This window comes from Hippichthys cyanospilos, chromosome 2 (genome assembly GCF_059441005.1).
Source record: "Hippichthys cyanospilos isolate Australia breed blue-spotted pipefish chromosome 2, RoL_Hcya_1.0, whole genome shotgun sequence".
Classification (NCBI taxonomy): Eukaryota; Metazoa; Chordata; class Actinopteri; order Syngnathiformes; family Syngnathidae; genus Hippichthys; species Hippichthys cyanospilos.
In genome coordinates, this window is record NC_142370.1 from 12,546,502 (window position 1) to 12,570,089 (window position 23,588).

The 23,588-nt window shown below is 40.7% G+C and overlaps 1 protein-coding gene across 1 annotated transcript; it reads right to left on the reverse strand.

The window, feature by feature from the left end:
• Positions 1-837: 837 nt before the first annotated feature.
• slc6a17 (solute carrier family 6 member 17) lies at positions 838-20,351 on the reverse strand. Its single transcript, XM_088407730.1, has 12 exons — positions 19,923-20,351; positions 12,171-12,598; positions 11,308-11,465; positions 8,371-8,497; positions 7,704-7,885; positions 6,951-7,061; positions 5,416-5,657; positions 5,131-5,323; positions 4,602-4,794; positions 4,367-4,526; positions 3,523-3,685; positions 838-2,444 (listed from the first exon to the last, which is right to left on the reverse strand). Exons 2-12 carry the CDS (start codon positions 12,469-12,471, stop codon positions 2,082-2,084), a joined length of 2,193 nt encoding a protein of 730 aa, XP_088263856.1. The 5' UTR covers positions 12,472-12,598; positions 19,923-20,351; the 3' UTR covers positions 838-2,081.
• Between the last annotated feature and the right edge of the window lie 3,237 nt (positions 20,352-23,588).

The window sequence follows — 23,588 nt, forward strand, 5'->3', positions numbered from 1 at the left end:
AGGGGTGTGCATGGCTCCAGAGCCAAAATTTTCATCTTTCTGCAATGACTCTGAGTAACTTCGGAAGCAGAAACAATTAACCATTCCCTGACTGCTTCTGGACGACTGCAATGAAATCCTCTATGAGGTACCTCGCAAGGTCCTGGACAAAACTCAAAGTGGTGATCAAGGCGCTTCATATAGCTATTACACTACAAGATTGTGAAAGTGGAAAATACAGTTCTACAAGTTTTATGGGTTTAGATGTCAGAGAGAAGGTTCAAGTGGTGCTCAAGGAGATTGTTCTCTATGTGTATTATTTTTTTAACTTCAATCCTTCTCTAGTCAAAGGTGCTGTTGAAATCCAATCAATGATTATCATTATCAATCATATCATATTATTATTGAAGGAGTTAGTACTGCTGAATGTTGTTAACTAAACAGTCAAGCGTCTCATCTATTGCTGAGCAAAGAGGTGACAACACACTCTTGATGTTCACAGTCTCTACGCCGCGTTACCAAGGTGGCACCCTGAGCAACACGGCTCTATTTTTACACACCGAGGTTTCGCCGTGGCTTCTCACACAAAAGACAAAAGTCGCACCTCTAATTCCCTCACCAGCCAATCTAACACACTCAACTCTCATGCTTCAATAAATTAATTTAAAAAAAGGGGAGGTGGACATAAAATTAGATAGATAGATAGATAGATAGATAGATAGATAGATAGACAGACACAGACAGACAGACAGACAGACAGATAGATAGATAGATAGATAGATAGATAGATAGATAGATAGATAGATAGATAGATAGATAGGTCATCTATCTATCTATCTATCTATCTATCTATCTATCTTGGAGCAGACATGGAAGAATAATATCTCATTTTATTATTACTGTATATGAAGGTGTGCCTGGCTTACGTCACCTGGCCATTTGTGCATTTTTGAGTCCATGAAGGTTGTGTTATTTGTTTTCAAATCTCAAAATGGTCTTGCTTGGCCTTACTTAAACACTCCGTTTGGTACCAAACAGTCTGGTATGACCTCATAAAACCTCATAAAATTTGAATTGCATGGCCGAAATTTAGCAGAGATTGAGGCTTGAGCCCTTTTTTAGCGTCTTGTCTGTTACTGTTTTATGTTTTCAAAATTAGGTTGTGTTTAGTTGTCTTACAGTATTATATGATTGATTTCATTTACTTGTGTCACTGTTCCTCTTGTTGTTTTTAATGTGGGTCTGTAAAATAGAACTGAGTAGACGTCCAAACCGTGCAGATATGAGTCTGAAACATGAAAAAATGTCAACTTTATCGGTCAACGATCAAGTGTAGGACCTCTGTCTGTGCTCAATTGTGATTGGTCAGTGAGTATTTCAGTGAAAGGCCATGTATGGACGCAAGCTGAATAATTCTTCAGCATATTCTTCTGTACCGTAATTAACATATATTAACCATAAAAGATGTGACTAAGATTGTGCTCTATTCAAACATTACTGTTAGTTATTACAACAGCACTGTATTGGGTTCTGCCCTCTTGGACCACTGTACAGTAACTGATAATTTTTCCTCTTTTGATGAATGAAATATTTTTTTATGAAACCTCAATGAGCCTGAAAAACCTGCAGCATTCCCAAATGTATCCTTTTCAAAATGTGCTTTTTATAGGTCCTAAATACAATAACAAGGCTACTCGCAAAGTTGCTGAGCTTGGAAAAAAATTAATTGACACAAAATTAGGTGGGCACGTTAATCGGGACGCAGCATAAAGTCTCAAGGGCTTACGCCCAGACTTGAACAGGAAGGCGGACATTTTGTTTTTGAGTGAACTCCAAGGCTCATACTCTGAACTTTTGACTCTAAACTCTTCTAAGGTTATTTCACCCAAAAGGGCCCCAATTGAAGCCAATAAAGGACACTGAATTACCAAAGGTTTTGACATAGGCCATCTTATGTGGGTGGAGTCAAAGGTTGATGATCATTCAGAGGATTGGCCATGATAAAGTAAAAATAGAAGGAGCACTGGGCATACCTGGACCTGATCCATCAGATTGGTAAAGGTGGGATGAAAACAAACAATAGAAAAGGGGAACTTGGCGCATTATAGCTCTGACTCCGGCGAGCCGATGTTCTGGTACCCCGTCTTGGTGCTGGTGCCGTAGTTGGTGTTAGTCATCTCCTGCGTGCCGCCGGGCCCCAGGTAAGCGCGGTGGGAGGGCGCGGGGGGGGGCGCCTGCCGGGGGTTCCTTCCGAGGATGAAGCGCTGCTCATCCTGCTCCTCCAGGTTAGACATATCCTTCATCATTCCTTTGCGGTAGGACACGGACAGCTTGTTGGAACCGTCTGAAACCAGGTTAAAGTGGCGGGCGATGAAGACCACGGGCAAGGGCAACATGGCCACCACGATGAGGGAATAAGCCATGGCTAGAGCCCAGGGTGGGTAGCTGTGGAAAAGCTCAGAACCCTGAACAGGTGGGGAGAAGACAGATGAGATTGTGAGCGGCAGACATAGGAAGAACCATGAGCGCACTAATTCCAAAACGCAACTCTGGTTCATAGATGTAGGTTGTACATTTTAAATGTTGAATTATTAAAACTTATGCAGTAACTGTACTGTTATCCCTTCCCATTTCCATCCCCGCGGTTGTAGTCGGGGAACACGCAGTTGCCCTTGGAGTAACAGCCCTTGGACGTTGACCAAGAGCAGAGCCCATAGCTGACCAAATATGATAACAAGGAAGCAGAGATTACACTCAAAATTGCAATTTATTACAACTTGTAACATCTTCCCAACACTCTGTTTTGTCTTCATTGTACCCCTCGCCCCTCTGTTGTCGCTCACATGTGAGTTTCACTTGGAGACTGAGGTATAACAACAGCTTGGCCAATCAGCTTGTCAATCAGCTCACAGGCACACCTTCGAGATATGTGTTTGACTCCCGATGTGACGTCGACCAATAAGGACAGGAGTTGGCAGTCTGTACAAAACACAGCGCTGCTGTAATTAATTGGAATTTCGAGTGTAAACTCCACTTCCCTGTTATAATGTTTGGTCAGCTACGAGCTCCACTCTAGGAGGAGTACAATTATAGTCAACTCGTCTGTTTGGCACACACTATTGCTTTTTTTTAATTATTATTAATGGAAAAAACCCACCAAGCACTGAGGGTGCGAAATACAAATCGCCGCTTATACTCATTATGGTCGCTGGCTTGCTGGTGCCTATCCCAGCTGGCTCCGGGCAGTATGCGGGGGACACCCTAAATTGGCTCTGCCGGGCGATTGCGGGGGAAACAGGGACAAACAACCATTCATACACTCAATTACCCCTTATGGACAACTTAGAGTGTCCAATACACCTAACCACCTAACATGCATGTTTTTGGAATGGGGGGGGGGGGGGGGTATGCGAGCGAGGGGAGAACATGTTCCAAAACTGTTGGAGAAGACTGCTCATGGATATTCACTTTATATATTTACTTCAAAACTTTTTGTGGGCAGATGTCCTGGAATAACTCTTTATGTAAAATTGAAGAACATACTTCTGACTCCACCCAAGCATTATATCCTGCAGGGCTGATGACCATTTCGATGACTGTAGCCACGATAAGCAGCACCAGAACGGCAGGTGACACATACATCCACATGTAGTAGTAAAAGGAATATGGCCGGAAGCCCAGCATGTCCTCTAGGTCCTGCATAAATCTGCAAGGAGAAGCAGGAGATGGAATTGTTGTAGACAGAGAAACATACAGAAGCTGCTGATAGGAATTTATAATCAGGACAAAAAAGTCGTTGAGTGAGGTTGTTTCAGATGATGTTTGGTTTGTGATTTGCTGGATGAGTAGTGGTGGAGCCAGAATTTTTTCTGCAGGGGTGACACAGCATTTTAATGAGGGGTGGCCTGCCTGCCAGCCCTAGGGGCACTTTAGTCAAGGGCTGCAATCGTGGATTATTTTATACTCTGTTATCTAGTGTGTTGATTAATCAATGAATCCGATTTTTAGAAAATGCATAAACTTCCACTTCCACTGCAGAATAAAAAGAATTGTTCAGTTACTGGTTTGGTCAATGACATGTTCAAAAATAGGCAAAAACCTTGATTATATATATATATATATATATATATATATTTTTAGAAAAGTAAGCGTAAATGCAGTCTGCTATCATGGAGAATAATAGAAATTAGAGAAAATTCATTGATCTATTCTGAGGCGTTTTTATTCAGAAATATATCTAGAGGGTTATTGGATGAGAAATAATTTCAAGTTTAATTTAATACAGTGTTAGTTGTCAATTTATCAATTAATGATTGCACATCCACATTTCCAAGAAATAAATAAAATATCCAAGCCAAGTCAAATGTCATTGTTAGTAAGTGGGCACCTTTTGGTTCCATATATCCAAGCCACAGAGATATTCTCCAGGATCACCACCACTGTGAGCGGCAAGCCCGCAGAGTAGTCATCAAACATGGTGACAAAGTAGTTCCCTGAGCGCTGCACGAACAGCAGACCCAACAGGAAGGCTATAATACAGCAAGCCACTGAGGGACAACAAACATGCGGTCAGAACTTCGGCCAATTTCGCGTTGGAGAAAGGATAAGAAAAAAAAGTTTACCGCAAAGGATCTCTTTGCGAATCTTGAAGGCATCAAGGATGGGCGTGGTGATGCCCGTCATGGTTCCTATCATGCTTCCTAGGCCCAAATTAATGAGCATGAAGAAGAACATGACTGACCAGAAGGGACTGGCTGGGAAGTGTGTCATGGCTTCTGTGAAGGCGATGAAGGCCAGACCGGTTCCTTGCACAGCCTGCACGATGATGATGACAATGATGTTGGCAAACTTCCACTACTGTTACTATGTAATTGTGTTCGTATAAAAGTACACATATTGTATTCCGCAGTTTCCCCCAGCGTATTCTAAAACAAAGAAGGCACCAGGCTAAGCAACCGTGTTTCTCAATTCGAGGTATGTGAAAGCACTCCATAGAGTGTGAGAGATTTTGAAATATATTTAAGAAACAGCATCGAAGCAAGAAATAGCATCGAAGCAATAAACCTACTAAAAAAAAAACTGAAAACAGTATAGAACCACTACTTGGGAAAATGGCTGAATAGCTGTCTCCTTCGGAGAAGTGTCACTCACTTTGTTGAGTTCATCCTCCAGCACGCAAGGATCGAGACCCAACTGGGCAAAGCTGTCCTCCTTGACTGTCTTAATGACGCCATACATTTCCGCGTAGTCTTGCGCAGTCAGGTGTGAGAAGTTGATGTGAGGAGGGATGAGCTCCTTGCTCAGCACGCTAGTGTTGAGGTACACCAAGATCTTCTCTGCATTCCTGCAAGTTTATAGGGGGTGGGAATTATCTCCAAACACAAACCAGTTTCTAAAAAAAGAGCAAAAGATCGGCAGGGGCGACGACATACTCACTCCACGACACACTTCTCGTTCATGATGTTGGCCTTGAAGCCCAGGACGGCAAACACCACCAGCGTGGCCAGGATGGAGGTGACAAAGTTGATGATGGAGACCAACGCGGCGTCAAAGTGGCAGTTGTTGTCTCGCTTGTTGTAGCTGGAGAAGGCGATGACGCCGCCAAATCCCAGGCCCAGCGCAAAGAACACTTGAGTGGCCGCCTCTCGCCACACCTGCGGCTCCAGCATCTTCTCCAGCTGACATGCACATTGGTCACATCTTTTCAGGTCATACCTTTTTACAACATTCAACTCCCACAATGAAACTCATACAAAATCTTCAATGTGTCCTTAAAATGGTACGAATATGAATATGAAGTAAGGAAGCAAAATCCATCGGTTTTTAATCCATCTCAGCGGGCATACGTTTTGGTACTTGCTGTCAAGTGAAGATGACATCACAGGACCACTCACAGCTCAGCTTGCGACCATCATGTGACTACATTCAGGAAATAAGTGAACTCTGATTCGTTACTGGACACTGGGTAACTGTGATTTCATTTTCAGGCAAAATAACAAAATAACAATAACTTCCCCTTTAAGGAGGACCTCTTAAGGTTCGTGAGTTAGCTGGAAATTTAGACACCATTTCAAGTAAATGTCAAAGTGTTCCCTCGCAAGGGTCATCGCGCTTAAATGGAGGCAAACAGAGAAGATGGGTTACGGTTCTGAGTGGGACACATTTTTAAAATAGATCAATACTGTGCGCCCTCATTTCTAGCATCATGGCATTCTGATGAATATTGAATTTGTGGAATAGAAATTAAACAGCAAAATCTACCTGATTTTAGATAATGACCGATCACGGCTCACCTGTTTTCTGAGTTTGGTTATGTGACCTTTGATCGTGGTTGTCAACTGACTCCTGAGCAACTGCGATATCGTCTTCAGTTGACGGTGAATGGTAAAAAGGACATCCTCCGAGATGGATTAAAAACAGGTGGACAACATTCATCATAATAATGTGTTTAGACATTTGAGGTTGCTTACAACATATTCATGCAAAAAAAAAAAAAAACCACATTGGGGCTTGATTTTCCCTTTAACACGATAACCACACCCACAAACCAGTTTCTCAGTCGGTGACATCATCAGCTAGGCCGTCAACTACCATCATGTCAAACTCAAAAGTTAAAATGAGCTGCAAGCATTAGCAAACAGTGCACTCCTTGACAAAAATCCACCCCTAAAACGAGACAATTTTACCATCTCAAGAAAAATGGGCATTTTTTGCCCATTTTTGGAGCTACTCAAGCACCCTCTAAAATGAATCCAAGCACCCTTAAAAATTAAGAGATTTTTTCTTCTTGTAACATACTGTGTAATCTTCACTTCTATGAAAATAAATAAAACCCTTACATTTATTTTGGCTTGCTCAGTAGATCTAAACTAATGATGCTAAAATCTACCCTGGTAAGAAATATACTGCGGTATTTTGTGGGATAGATTTTCATGTTCTCATTTTTCCTAGCCTACACGTGGTGCAGTCACCTTTGGTGTGAACATGTGCGCGATGCCATCCACTGCGCCTCTCAGCAGCAAACCTCTCACCAGGAAGCAGAAGAGAACCACGTAAGGGAATAGCGAGCTGAAGTACATCACCTGAAGGAGACAAGGAGGTCACCATGTTGCTATGGAGACACAATACCCATAAGCACATACAAAGATACGCACCAGTTTTAAAACAAAGGATTTTTACAAATCTGTGCTTGCGTTGTTACTCAAAACATGATTGAGTAACCAGTAGTTAATTATGTCTAATCAAAACCTTATATATTTTATATGCAAATCTTTTTTCAAACAAAATGCAATTGAAAGATTGCAGTAAAGTACTGTTTTTTTTTTTTAACCTGTTTTCATCTGGGGAGGGGACCAATGTAATTGAAAGAGCCTGCAGTAAAGTACTGCAGAATGATGATGATGATGATGATTATTATTATGATTGGCCTAATTTATTTAGGTCAAATGTAATTCAAAGAATCTGCTTTAAAATACTGCAAGATATTTTTGGAGTGGGGGACAGGGGGCTAAATGTAATTGAAAGAGTTTGCTTTAAAGTAGTCCAGGGTTGTTTTGTACTTTTGCTTTTCGAGGAAAAACGCCATGGAAAGCATGCTGAAAACATGCTGAATTTACGTTATCTCACTTAAACACACCGCTTAATCTAAATATTTAAAGAAAAAAAAATCATCTGTGCCATTTGAGTCAATCAAAAGTCAGAAGGAATTGTGATTAGTAGCACACCTTTCCAGATGACTGGATGCCCTTGATGACAGCCAAGCACACCAAGATCCAAGCCACCAATAGGGAGAGAGTCATCTTCCAGTTGAGGCCGCCCGTGTCGTCAATGCTGCTGGTGATGTTGAGTGTCTGACGGTACCAAAAGTAAGTGGTGGCTGAACTCTTTTCGCACTCCGGCTCCACAACTGCAATAACCGAACAAACATGGATGACAGTGGCATCTACTCTACCGGTCTAGGACTTTTAGGTTTTACGTTCATTGGAGTTGTGTTTGCATACTGTAAGTGCTGCAATCAACTTTTTTGTTCAAATCGTGTGACAACAGTAAGTGATAGGATGTTACCAAGAGATTTTTTGTTGAAGTAATATGCTGTACACAGTGAACACCCGTTATCAGTGTAGCATACTGCCAAACACCTTGCTCCAAAAAGTTCCCATAAGATTTTTTTTATTTATTTTTTGCTGAGAGAAGAAAGAGAATAACTCGTACTTTTTTGTTTTGCTCCAGAATATAGAAAAAGTTGTGTTTTAACATGTTCAAGTATATATTTTTTTTTTTTAAAAAAAAGCTTTTTATGTGCCAGTATGGTTTATTGTACAGTGTATATTCTATAGCCATGCTTGGATTGCATTAATTGCAAATCAAAACGTTTTGTTCCGGTGCACTTACCAGCTTGGGTTCCATTGATGTGGACTGGACATTCAGCCCACGGGAGCGGGTACTGGAAGGACTGGAAAAAATAGAAGATGCTCCATCCAATGATCACGTTGTAGTAGAGGCCCACGAAACCGCAAACCTGCCACGAAAGAGACAGCAGCGCATTAATGTCAAGTGTTGCATGGAAATAAATGGGATCATTTCTTAATTTTATGGATTTGTGCAGTAACCTAACAGCATCAACAAGAACAAATACTGTAAAAACCTGAGTGATCAAAAAATTTGACTTAGTCATACTGTATTTAAAAAAGTGTATTTATTTAATTTCTTTCTTAATATGTGTTAAGTCTTACTTCATTTCAATCTCAGAATTTGTTCATATCATGCTTTGCTAATTTTATACATGAGTTCAAGGTGTGAAATTTCCAAACTACAACACATCACAGATGTTTTCTGCAAAACTCTCTCAAGATCACCAAAAACCTCTCAAAGGAAACATCATTCAAGAAAAAACATCTCTCTCACCAACATAAAATAAAAAAAAAAAGAATAATACTAACATAAAATCCACCTATCCGTCCCTTGCCCCTGAACTCATGCTAATGGCAGCTAGCCTGACATTTTGCTGGCCCTACAAAAGCACTATTTTCCATTGAGTAGGGCACGCAGACACACACAAACACATACACACAGGAGGGGTTTCTGTCATAATGGAGACTTCTCATTGACAGAATGAATTCCCTAGCCACTAAACTTCACCATCAGAAATGATTTCCTAACTTTAACCCTTACCCTAACCTCATCCGAATATCAATTCAAACCTATACTCTTAAAGCAAGTCTTGACCCTCAAAAAGAGCCCTGGCCTTGTGGGGTCCACCAAAATGATCCCCACAAGTCCAAGAGGTCCCCACAAAAACAGTAAAATCAGGCTTTGGTTCCCACCAGGTTGCAAAATGCACACAATGCACACAAACACACACACATTCACAAACACACCCTCACAAATAAGCTCCATACAGCGTAGGTGTACAATGAAAGAAAAAGAATGAAGAAATATGAATAAAAATGCTCATTGTGTTACAGCATGTATGTGAGTGGGAAGGTGTGTGCAGCCAGTTAGCGTCGTCCTATTAAATCTCCAGGGGCAGGAGATGCTGAGCCTACGTCAGATTAATTCTGAGTGCCGATGAATTATTGAGCTGTTTGCTCTCAGCAGTCCTGAGTGAGGCGCTATTTATAGCCGGCCAACGCCACGCGGCCCCCTCAGCCCCCAGCCTGGTCAGTGCCGTCTCCTCTGTTAGCCAAGCTAGATCACAATGGGCACACCCTGAAAAGGCTCTTCGAAACAGCCCAGAAGTTCTCAATGCAATGTATCAAGGTAAGTAGCTGCAAAGACTACACAAAATATGTTCAACCCTATTTTTCTGTTATCTTCACAGAGGGAGAGAGAGAGGGAGAGAGAGAGAGAGAGAGAGAGAGAGAGAGAGAGAGAGAGAGAGAGAGAGAGAGAGAGAGAGAGAGAGAGAGAGGAAGATTGTGCGTGCATACAAGTGTGAATTTTTGCATGGGTGTTTATGATGTTTTTGTCTGAGATTATTTTGGGTGAGTGTGGATTTTCCTGTGAAATGTTTACACATCTATATCTGAAATAGGTCAGGATGACAGAGAGGCTTTTGGGTTAGGGTTTGAGGGGAAAAAAATGAATTCTGGCATTGTTTATCCCGACGAGTCCGAGTCAGAAAAGAATCATTTAACCCTTGGTCCTTTGATCTTTATAATCAAAGGCTTTTCACGTCTAAGGTAAAGCATTGAAAGAAGGCACTAGGGAGCTGAAATTTCACCCAGATGGTGACAACATGTCAAAGTTTAAAATGGCACAACCACTTCATTATCACACTACCAGGAGTATGCCAATGACACAAAAAATGATCAAAATACAATGGCTACTTGGTAAAACCAAAACATTGTGCATGTTAATATTTTATGGAGGAACTATTCTTAGACACCAATATCATATGACCCAAGGTCACTAATTGAACAGACTAACTAATGAGATAAGCGTGACTCCAAATGTTAGCAGCAGAGAGGAAGCGAAGGGAACAATGAAGCTGTGAATAAGCGACTGGACGTGTTAATGGTGCTGGTTGTAACTTCTCCTTCTCACCAAGGCAACTGACTGCATTCACTAAATTTGTGATTGTCCACCTTCAAGTGACCGGCAGGAAGTCAAAATGATGAACCTAGAAAGTAGACTTTTTTTTTTCTTTCCTTATTCATACCATAATGCGGGGCTTTAAAGCTTACCTTTGGAGACTGGAAGAAAAACTATGTACAGTATGGTTCATCAGGAAAAATGGCATCCATGGCAGCAGCCACATGGCTCCTGGAGACCAAGACGTGCAACGACAGCTCGCAATGGATTCTAGTCTATGAAAACACTATGACGGCGCAATGCAAAACATATGAGTGTCCCAATAATAAGAGGAGAAACGAAGATAAGCATGACTCTTGTGTGCATAAACCTATTCATTCAGAATGTGAAATGATCACAGAAAGGTGATTTCGGCAAACTGTGTTAGCAAATACAGGAGTAGACACAAAAATGACCAGATGATGATCAAACTTTACAAAAACGTTGCTCTACATATAGAGACCTCTGTTTTGGCAACTCCAGACGTACGCTTTAATTTATGTCTGAATTTCTATTCCATCTACAGTATATATGGATCTTCTGTCCTTTCCAACAGCCACTAGAAAAAAGAAACTAGAAATACACACAGCTAAGATATACAGTACTATATTTTGGATTAAAGATGAACCATCTGAACAAGCAAAATGCATACAGTTGCCTATAAAATGTTATTGTTGTGTTATTTTAGATTCTATTAGTATGATGTTGTATTTAGACAAAATACAATAGATTCAATGAAGAAGGTATAAGAGTTACCATCAGACTAGAAACCCCAATGCCTCCCAGTCGGGGGTACACGTAGTTCCACACTCCAATGCTGCCACGTCGGATCCTCTGACCCACTGCCAACTCCAGGAAGAACAGTGGGATACCGATGAGGAGGAGGAGAATGAAGTAGGGTACCAGGTAGGCACCTACAAAACAAGGGGGAAGAATTCAGGGTGGCGGACTTTCACTCCAAGTTCTGCAACAGGAACACTCAGGGGCAAAACAATTACAGTCGCTTTTTGTCAGAATTCCTACGGTAAACATGTCTTAGTGTTGTTATGTTTGGTGAAAATGTGCATGTTTTAGGTGTCTTAAAAAATTTCTCATAGGAGCCCCATTATCAGAAATATGTAAGACAAACATTCGCAGCATTACATCCTGTTTTATTCTGTATTTCATGCTTCAAAACAGTAAATTTTGCGGGAAAAAAAGCATGAAAAACAAACTGACACCGCTTCACCGTCTTCGACATCACTTCTTGTTTTTAAATTTACTGTAAAAGTTGCATTTCCACCAAATGGTTTCGTCCTCTCGGCCCATACCCAAATATGGTTTTGTATTATTGTAAAACAACATGGATGGATGGATGGATGGATGGATGGATGGATGGATGGATGGATGGATGGATGGATGGATGGATGGATGGATGCATGGATGCATGGATGCATGGATAGATGGCTGTACGGAGGGAAGGACAAACAGACAGACGTATGGACGGGTGGACAGACGTGACTTAATACTTTGCCAGTAATGCTTATGGAGATTTAATGCTGGTGATTTTTCGGACTCTTTGAAAGTTGTTTCATTTCAAAAATGTTTTCACCAAAATCCCATTCAGTCGATACACCTACCTCCGCCGTTCTTTTGGCACAGGTACGGGAACCTCCAGACGTTCCCGAGGCCCACGGAGAAGCCCACTTGTGCCAGGATGTATTCCAGCTTATTGTTCCAAGCCGGCCTCCCGTCCTCAGCATCGGGGTCCGGGGAGGGAAGAAGGGCCCTTACAGGGGCGGTGGAGCCCGGACTGAGCCCCATACTCATCTGACTGCTCTTGTAGTCCATGGGGTGTTCCAGAGACAGCAGGTCGGCCACGGACTCGGTGACCGGCTCACTGCTGTGCTCCAGCTGGGTTACTCGGGTGTTGTTTGGCATTGCTGGCAACAGGCGTAGGAGTTGGACCCAAGGAAGGTGCGAGCAGGTGGAGGCAGGCGAAACCAAAAAAGGAGGTTTGGAGCTGTCTGACTGGGAGATTGAGAGGCAGTGGAGAGAGCTTGTGCTTCTGTAAAGGGAAAATGGTTGGAGTCAGGACTTTTAGTCAGAGCTGGCCATCATTTCGCATCAAAAAAACTCCTCAAGAAACCTCAGACATTTGATGTTTGTGAATTCATCTCTTCACAGATTGTTTTTGGAACCTTTCCTTCTAAAACTTGCTTCATGTATTTTTGTGATCAGGCTAAAGCAATAAATATTTAGTTTTGCTGGTATCTTGGTATATTTGGGAGATTCAATTAATTGGTGGGGTTTTTTGTCTTATGTTTCGGGTTTTTTGCTAGCAAAAAATAATAATTATATAATTCTAACATCATCACAAAAGAAAACACTGATACATCATAAGCACAGAAGACACTATGCATAAAATGTATATAAAATCAATACATCAAAAATATTACATCCGCATAAATAAATTTAATGACAAATTTGTCAATTTAAAAACGATTTTATTCACTTGAATGGATTGTAAAATAAAAGAGTAGGACCGCTGCAGCTCTGAGAGAAGCATTTCACTAATCCACTTCATTGCAGCAGTCAGTGCCCTCTCAGTGGCGGTTATCGTTGCAAAGTCATGTGACAGTCACGGGCAGCTAGACTCCAAGTAATTGTGTGATGAACATTCCAAGAAAATGGCGGTGCGATATTTGAAGACAGGATGAATAGAAGTTTGAAGGTTGAATGTCTTTCCAAATTTCAGGCTTTAAAGTGTTTATTAACAATACAGTCTAGCAAGTACTCAACTGGTCTAAAATGATTCCACTAAAGCCCATACATGTATTTTAAAGGACAAAGATAATGAATGTCTATCTCGTTAACGTGAACAGAACCGTCACATAACATAAAATCAACTAACGAAACGCTGGCATTGCATCCCTAATGATAAATATATGGAATCTAAAGCAAGAAGCATGTGTAATATTCTACATATGTATTGCTCCTTTTCATCATAACATGATACTCAAATGCGTAATGCCCCCCCAGGAAAAAGAAAACGTTTCAACCTCCCCCCCACTCGATGCGCTGACTATGAATAAGATCTTTATTTATAAAAAATGTACAAGTATATACCTATACCTGTAACCGTGTCAGCATTAACAAAAGAAAAACCAATATAAATCAACTTTTAACAACTGTTAATTATTTTTTACAGTGGTATACCTGTTACAGCTTAGTCTAAAACAGAAAAAAGTGCATCAAAGTGGCTGAAACAAAAAAAAAAAGACAAAAGTTCTTATTTTATTGCAATTCCACTTGACATGACAAAAACAAAGATGTTTCCCTGGGTTCACCGCAACTCACGTTGGAAACATTACATGAGGATTAGTAGAATTTATGAAAATAAATGATATTTGTGTTTTGCCGTAAACCATGCAAAACAACTTTCCTTGACAACATGCAATACACAGTACCTTAATTTCACGCACATTTTCACTTGATTTACCTTTCTGTCACAGTTATATTGGCATGAAGACAGGTTAATTTAGTGGTGATCATACTATATTGTCTATATTCATCCCCTATATTATAAAGAGCCGATCTCCAAAGATATAATGTAAAAACATGGTGTATACTTGTTTATTTTAAAAAACACTCATCAATACTTACGGAAATTCCCCGATTTTTTTGCATTTCTGATATTTTATATTACAGGCCCCCATCTTCAAACTAGTATAACACTAAAAAGCACTCTTTTTTACTTCCTAACTTTTTGGTTATTCTTTTTCTTTTGCCACTCTTGTACTTTTTCATTTAACAAAATGTGATGCAAAAAGCCTTAGAAAGTTTTTTGTTTGTTTTTTTTTTTTAAATCACATAGAGGAAATCCTTTGATATCGTCGGAAATGACATCCAGCGATCTGAGGCTGAAGTGGTGAAAAATAACATGATTGAACTGGTGCGTTGTCATTGCTGCCACCCAATTCGCCATGAAAGGATTTGAGTTGTCAGAAACACTCATCATGGCTGCAATCAATGAGCTGCTCAAACATTACATGAAAACATTGTGAGACAATGAGCCCACTGAGGAAAAGGCTCAGATAAATATTCCAGTCACAATGCATCACACAGCTTGATAGTGGACCAATGTTAATACACAGAATCCGAACTAAAGTCGCTCAATAGAAGCGAGGCTTGATAAAAAAGGCGGACTTGAATAAAAGACATGTTTTTTCAAAATACTTTTGAGAATTTTAAACAGTTCCCAGGTGACTTCAACATCTGCAAAAAGCTCCTGCAGATGTTCTACCAGACTGTTGTGGCGAGCGCCCTCCTCTACGCAGTAGTGTGCTGGGGAGGCAGCACCAAGAAGAAGGACGCCTCGCGTCTGGATAAACTGGTGAGGAAGGCGGGCTCGGTTGTGGGCACAGAGCTGGACAGTCTGACAACTGTGGCTGAGCGACGAGCGCTAAACAAACTGCTATCAATCATGGACAATCCAACACATCCACTACACAGCATCATCCACAGACAGAGGAGCTGCTTCAGTGACAGATTGCTGTCACTGTCCTGCTCCACGGACAGGCTGAGGAGATCATTCCTCCCCCATGCCATGAGGCTCTTCAACTCCACCCGGGGCAGTAAAAGCTCACATTAAACTCTAAACCTCATACTCTGCACTGCACTATTCACTTTATACAAGCACCTTAATTATACTTGCACTAGACTCCAACGATTCACACTATTCTGTTTACACTGTTAACAAGCACCTTAAGTATACTTCTGTACTGGACTTATGTGTATCCTTGTGTATTTTATTTCTCATATTTTATATCTCGACTTGAGGATACTGCTGGAAATGTGAATTTCCCTACGGGGATGAATAAAGTATCTATCTATCTATCTATCTATCTATCTATCTATCTATCTATCTATCTATCTATCTATCTATCTATCTATCTATCTATCTATCTATCTATCTATCTATCTATCTATCTATCTATCTAATTACACTCATGTTGAAAGCAGTATATTTTTTATTGTGTTAATCTAATTTCTAATCCATCATTGTATTATTTCTGTTTCATGATTAGATTTATGTTTAAGAGTCTTGTGTTTGGGATGTTCCATCCCACCCTCAGGTGGACACTGATTGGCTGTCATTGTGTTTGGCCAAACATGATAGGCTTCCAGATAGGAAGCCATGAATGAATGGTAAATTCAGCTTAGAAAAAAGCCACAATGGCACCTTTGATAATGTAGTGTGATATGCATTCTTTGTAAGAAGGAGCTTGCTTACCACAAAAACAGCCCAAATTTAGCCTACCACATAAATGCAAAGCACACAGCTGTAATTATAGCCACTGCTAACGATAGCAATAAATACGCTAAACCAAACTAAACTGGTCGTTGGGTAAACGGTCACCAGCAGCTGCTCCACAAGGTCTTTTTTTTTGCCTTTTGCCTTTTTTAAGAAGTGGGAAGTGAAAGACTACCATGATGATGCCTAAATCAGAGTGGTTCTTTCACTCTGGAACGTCTTCCCGATAAACTTCAGAATGACTTGTTTTTTCAATTTCACACGTGATGGGTAAAGCAAACACCCCAGACACACAGAAATTTGCATATGAATATTAAAAAGTTATTTTTTGCACAACACTGCAGCTAACCGACCAGACTGGACAACCACCCGGGGAGGTCCCGCTGGTATCACCCACATGGCATTCCTTAAGAGGTGATAAAACCCTTCAGTCACGACACCAGCTGGCGTGACTGACCTTTTCACACAACATGGAGGCGCATACTGAACAGGATCTCTATTGCCTCACCCCACTGATGCTAACAAACAGTTGATCAGCCAACTTTAAACGCTAATGGATTTCACTTGCTTCAATGTGCTTCATACAGTAATTTGAATGATCTATTTTGTTTCTTCACATCAGGGAACGATTTCTGCTGAATTTGACGCAAACTCAAATCTGCTCTTATAACCGCATACATTTTGTGAAAATACTTTCCTTTTACTTATCTATCTGAATGCTGTAAGAAATAAGTAAGATGTGTGCGCCTAATTGGGCATTCATCAAGCGTGGAAGGCTTTAGAATGGCCAAGTCACTCTTCAGACTTAAAGGTCAGGGAGCAAAGATTTTAATGGGGCCGTCTGTTAAACTCCCCATTTTTATTGTTAATATACACAGCCACACGTGTCATTTATTAGAGTTTCCCAACCACAGTTCAATTAAAAACTAGTTTCGATTTATATTGCGGACCGGCGGCACGGTCAACGCCTTCAATTTAGACTGCGGACTGGGGGGCTTTCTGTCGCTGTTGTAGTTTTTGTCCACTTTTTTTTTAATCGCGCGAGGAGCGGGGAGTGGAGTGGAGCGAGCTTGCTGTACACGATATGGAATAGTACTACATGAGTACGCTGCCAGGCGCTAGACCGCACAAGCACACAGATTGGACAATTTCCCACGGCACACCTGACAATATCTCGCGGCACAACAGTGGTTGAAAAACACTGGGCTACACCATAGCAATACTGCACAATTTCCTAGCGCTATACAGAGGTCAATGGCGAGCAGCGTTTTTTGAATACGAGGAGGAGATTTTGACACACAGATTCCTTGATGAGTGGGTGGAGCCACCCGCCGCACACCTGCTTCTCATTGATCACCTTCTTAAATGAGGCCGGAATAGGAGAACGACCGGGATTATTCGACGCCGCCAGTTGTGCTATCCTGAGTGTCCACCCTCTGAATGTATGGTATTCGAATGTCTTGACGATTTTTACATTGCTACTTGTCCTGCCTTCCGAGTTTTGTTCTTTTTTTTTTAATGGTTGCTTATTTTTGGTTGTTAGTTTCCAGTCGTTTTCTTGTTAGCTCCATTTCCCTCATTTTGCTGTGTATTCCTTGCATAGGCAATTCCCCTCTATGTCTGTTTTTGTTTAACTTTGGCCTTAGGTCGCATTTGAGTTGTACTTTGCATTTTTGTGTATTTTGTTCCAGGTGGTACGTACACTTTGTGTTGAATAAACAATTTTGGACATTTAATGAGCTGTAAGTCTGTTTGGGGTCCAGTTAGTGAGTGGTGCCTGGTTCCGAACGTAACAAGAGTTTACGCAGGAAAAGAATTGGGGGAAAAAAAACAATCAGAACGATGCTTTTTGTCACGCTGCTCATTCTGATGCATGTGAGTCAAAGTGGTGGCCAGATTGATCAAAATATCAGTACTGATGTTATAGTGATTATAGACCGACCTATTATATGCACCAAAATGCTGACTAATAAAACCTATTAACCAATGATAGGTCAATTCATTGTGTTGAATTAACATACTTTTGTTTTTATCTTGGAAAGCAGTTTTGCCTATTTCGGATATCCTACACACAAACCAGCAACTAAATCAAGAAAGAAAGAAAAACTGCAATTGAAACTTAAATGAAAAATCTTTTTTTAAAGGAGACGGAAATTAAAACGTGCTTTAAAATCTGATCTAAAATCATCTTGAGTGATAACATTAACCGAGTATTTGATTATAAAATAATCATTTGTTTCAGCCATGTATATATAAAAAAAGAGTTAAGAGATGGAGTTAGATTATTTTTTATTTTGATGCCATATATCAGTTATCAGCCTCCTTGACTGCTAATAATTGGCATCCATTTGAGTCTTGATTAAAACAACAAGCTTGCTCTCGTCTTCACGCTTTCTCTGTATGCGTTTTCAGTTTCATCCAATAGAAGTGATTCTTTGGATTGGAGGCTTTGTGGATTTTGTCATTTAACATTTATTTTGTATCATTTTTGTCACATGGTCAAAAACATGTGACAGCAGCAGGCGCGGCTTTTCGAGGGTGAGCTATCACAGGCAAGATGGCCTTGAGGTATTCCAAAACAGTTTTGCAAATGCTGTTAAAAACATGTGACAACAGCACTTCTACTGACAGTGCTATTGTCACATGGTAGAAAATTAGGTGACGTTTGCAGAAGCAACATGTACTGTGTTCCACTGCATAGTCAGACCAAAGCAACACAGCAAAGGTTGACGGTTCCGCTCACAGACAATATCTGCTGGACTTCCTTTTAGTCTGGTTGCTAGGCAATGGCTCATCCTGCGAAATGGAGACACAGCCTCTCTGCTCACCTGTTTCTCCTCTTGCCATGGGAAACAGACCTGACACCCACTTGAAGGGATAGCTGAAAATCTGGCTTGAGGGGGGGTGCAGAGGCGGAGGTGATTGTTGGGCTGCCTGTCGTGATGACACTCAAGCAAAGCAGCCAGCAAAGGGAATGTGACACATTTCAAGGGATGCTCTGCTGGTTTTGCCAGTACCAAACTCAGCTACTCTCAACATTTTTTGTAGAATTTAACAAGTAGGGCTGGCCAATTCAATCAGCGGATTATGACAATTCAAATAACGGCAAAATAGACGATATTTGCATGTACATTTTACCTTTATGTACTCCAACCACTTACATCATTTGTATGCAAGCAACTCTGATATTGGTATGCTTTTATTCAAAAATTCACACCAGAATTATATCCTTAATTATATATTGTTCAATTTGTTGCTAAACTCGGTCATGCAAAACAAAACAAATCTCAATTTTTACAAGCAGTAATTAGGCAGGAAAGTTGCGCAAAGAATTTTACATGCAACTTCAAGCCCCAGTTTGTTTATAATAAAAAAAGAAATCATAAAAAATTCTATTTAAAAAATGACCCAAACCAAGAGGGAAAAGCTCTAATGTAAAACCTTGCATGCATGTTTTTTCAGAATGGGACTAAGCCAGCGTACATGGCAAAAAGCTGCATGGGAAGACCGCAGGCAAGATTTAAACATTGAATGTAGGAAGTGTGAGTTGTGTTAAGCACCCACCCCCATGCCACATGAGCCAATAAAAGATTCTGGTGGTCTTGGGCAGATTGGAGCAGATTTGTGGAATTTCCCCATAATGATTGATTGATTGATTGATTGATTGATTGATTGATTGATTGATTGATTGATTGATTGATTGATTGATTGATTGATTGATTGATTGATTGATTGATTGATAAGAGTAAACTGAGTTCACTGAGTAATTTATGTCGTAAGTCAAGGTACACCACTGTTCACGTGTGCACGTAAAACATGCACACACGATGCAGCATCTTTACCATCCTTCCATACAATATCGCAAGGTCATCTGCTGTCTATATGACCTTTACTGACGTGAGAAGGTCATACGCATGAGTCAACAAAGCACGGTAAAAGGTGCCTACTCCCTTTTTCCAGGCAAGGAGGAAACATTGAGGCGATCCCAAACGAGACGCGCGCCAGGTGTTAAAAAAAAAAAAAACGTGTCGAGGTGAGATACGACGACGGCAAAATGGAAAGGTGGCGCACGTACCTTGAGTGAGTTTTCGGGGTTTTACGACGCGACGCGGAGGCTCTTCATGGGTGAGGCGAAGCGGCGTCCGTGTGCAGCATCCTTGCCACGCTCACGGGTGGGCGCACTATACACCAAAAGTGCGCGTGGATCCTCTACAATAGCATCGAAAAGGTGTCGCTGCGTCCCCGTTGACTACTGAGCTTTTCGCTTTCCACGTGCTTGTGATGGTGCGCAGCGCAAATTCCCCCTCGACAGGACGGACCCAGACGAAGAAGAAGAAAAAAACATTACTATGGCAAGTCACGACCATGTGTGACGCAGGTTTGACTCATCCGCCAGTATGCTCGCGTCAGCAGGGGAGATGAACAACAAATACACGTAGCATAACAAACAAAATAAAGAGGCTGCAAGCATGTAATTTTCGCCATTTATAAGTATACCTTTGTGCAAATTATTTTTGTTTTATTCTATAAACTACAGTCAGCATAACCCCTAAATATAGATGTTGTCATACTCTCCTGAGACCCAGCCTGTTCATTTGCGTCCACGTTAGCGGACATTTGTTATTGGCCGATATCTTTTCACTCATTCCAATTTCTCTAGTGCGTCACAGTAAGATCAGTAATACTTTGGATGAATGGACAGACACACAGGAAGGATGGATAGATAGATAGATAGATAGATAGATAGATAGATAGATAGATAGATAGATAGATAGATAGATAGATAGATAGATAGATAGATAGATAGATACATAGATAGATAGATAGATTGATTGATTGATTGATTGATTGATTGATTGATTGATTGATTGATTGATTGATTGATTGATTGATTGATTGATTGATTGATAGATTGATAGATAGATGGATACATTTTTTGTGCAACTCCTTAAGAATTATTCGGTAATTATCAAATTTAACAACATGGTCCATCTATCTTCAGCCTGCGTTGGACATGATGATGATGCAGTGAATCTACAGTAACAAGCACCCAAAATAAGAAATGTTCAACACGAATATTTTTACAGACTCTATTTGCCCATCCTTACTCAAGATGATTGCTTCAAACCAAAATGGCCATAAAATCTCACGCATGAGTGCTTCAGACATTTTCATGCATGCTGTCATCATTAAAGACTTTCATTCCAGTTTTGACTGGTTAAACTGGGCTATTTGTTCAACTTTCTTTTGGGTGACACTACTAAGTGTTTTGCACTTGGAAGTCCTGATGTACATACATTTCCACTAGGTGTACTGAAGTTGTACATGCAAAAAAATAAACACTCCATCAAAAAGGATATTCATGAGTAAAAAAATGTCCAAATATCACAATGATGTTACTTTTGTTACCTGTTATGTTAATGTTTTAAGTCACATTTTAACATTATCAGTCATTATACATTTAAAAGTGCAAGTTAATTCATTCGTTTAAAATGACAAAAACAAACAGAAATAAAGATGTTTAGAAAAGCTTCTTGCTCAGTGCTGCTTTATGTCAAACATAAGATGTCGATCCTTTGCAGCTCTGCTCAAATGAGGTCTATTACACGAGTTGCAACTCTGACTGTGCAGTTATTTGTATTGATGGCATAATTGGAGCATTTAAATATGCAAATTGACTGCTTGTCACACATGATATCCATCTACATCTTGACTGTTCCAGTATGATTCATTGGGATTTTTTTGTGATTTTCAGAGTGGCTTGATATTAAATTCCATCAATCAAATGGTGAGGACATTGTGTTACATTTGCTTTCACACACACAAGCATATACACACACACACACACACACTGCGTCATCCTACAACAAGTATGCGCAGTGTGTTTCCTGTCTCCCTCAATCCACTCATGTGACTCATTTTCCAAGGGCTGACTGCTGGGATCAGTTTCCATGGCAACCACAGATCATATGATGATTATGTACCCTTTGTATGTGTATGTGTGTGTGTGATTCTTTTTGTTCATTCCCCTTCACTGTCACACATGCACCTCTTGGCTAAAAAGGGGTCACTGTGCCAGGTCATTTTATCTGGTTTCTTTCTTGTTTCAAATGATGCAATCATTCACTATAACCACTATAACATCAAAATGTTAGCTTTGAATCTGGCAGCCTTGACTTCTGTGACCATTCCTTTAAGCATGTATTGGAAAAGTAAAAAAGAAAATTCAAGAGTAGTGTTGTTTGTATGCTGTAGACGCTATTCACGGCCACCTATAGTATGGGAGAATATCGGCTGACTGAGGGAGCAAGCCGTACCGAGTATAAAGCGCTGCAAAACGCGTCCCGGCTGGATCCTACGCGTCACATTTCCAGGTGGCGCGTTCACGCGTCAAGCACAAACCAAGTTTAACAGACTTTTCACATCCTGTCATTGTTTGGGGAGGCTAAAAAATGTGATGAACCTATATGGCAAAATAAGGAGAAGAAAGCGCAGATATACAGTATGCCATCGGGAAAAAAAAAATACTTGAAAAATCTACTTAGTGGTACAATAATGAAGTATTGCATTGTACTACTTACCGCCGCTGTATGTGTGCAGTGTTTTCTCAATTCTCATGATGAGAATATGCACAAGTGTCAAACTGCAGTCCTCGAGGGCCGGCTTCCAGCATGTTTTCCGGTTTTCTCTCCCCAACAAACTTGATTCATATGATTAGCTTATTAGCAAGCTCTTCAGGAGCCTGAAAATGATCCTAATCATTTGAATCGGATGTGTTTGAGAGAGAGGAAAACATGCAGGATAGCGGCCCTCGAGGAATGGAGTTCGCCACCTGTGCTATAGTCTCCCTTTGCAAAGGCAGGTTGCCGGGTCACAAATTAAACAAGCTGATGAGCACCTGCGAGCCAAAACCTGATCCACTTCCCAGGGGGCGTCTGCACGCAGCTGAGCTCTGCTTGCTCTCGTCTTCTCGTTTGAGAGCGAGGTCACGCAAAACCTTGCTAGCATTTCAAACTAATCTAAGTAGCGTAACAAAACACTTATAGATGATTATATTTTTTTTGTTTTTAAATGCACAGGAAGTGATGGATACTTGAACATGAGTCTAACAAGCCAGGGTAAATTTAGCTTCTCCCGAACGTACCAAGATTTCCCATTTGAAATGTGTATTGCTTCAACAATACTTCCTTGACATCTTGTGCTGCCCTATTTCCCTACAAGCAAGGGCTATGACACCATCTTGTGGCATCTTAGGGTGATTCAGAAAAGCGCAACGAATCTGTTTTTTTCTGTGAATAAATACAGTTAAGTTCCACAAGAGAAAAAATAAGGATGCCTCAAACTTTGTGCCTTGCGTAAAGCACAGTCTGAGTTTTGATATTTTCCCAGATTTTGGTAGAATTAAGCACAATGGCGTGTTTTCATCTCCCAAGCCAATTAAAGCAGCTTCCCTCATTGCCATCAAAATCAGAGCAGGGGAAGCAGAACTTCAATCAGTGGGATCTGAGAGATCTGATACATGCGACATGCTCATTTGGAGACTGACTTGCACCTCGGTCATTAAGTGTGGCACCCCCAACACACCACAGGTGAGTAGAATAAATGAGAAAAAATGAGTAGAATGAATATTTAATGTCAAGATTTCTGTCAATCAAGATATCGTGTCATGGCCTGTGACGCACGTTTCGTGCAGCTCAACATGTATGCCAAGCCGATGTTATCATAAAATGTTAAGTTATGC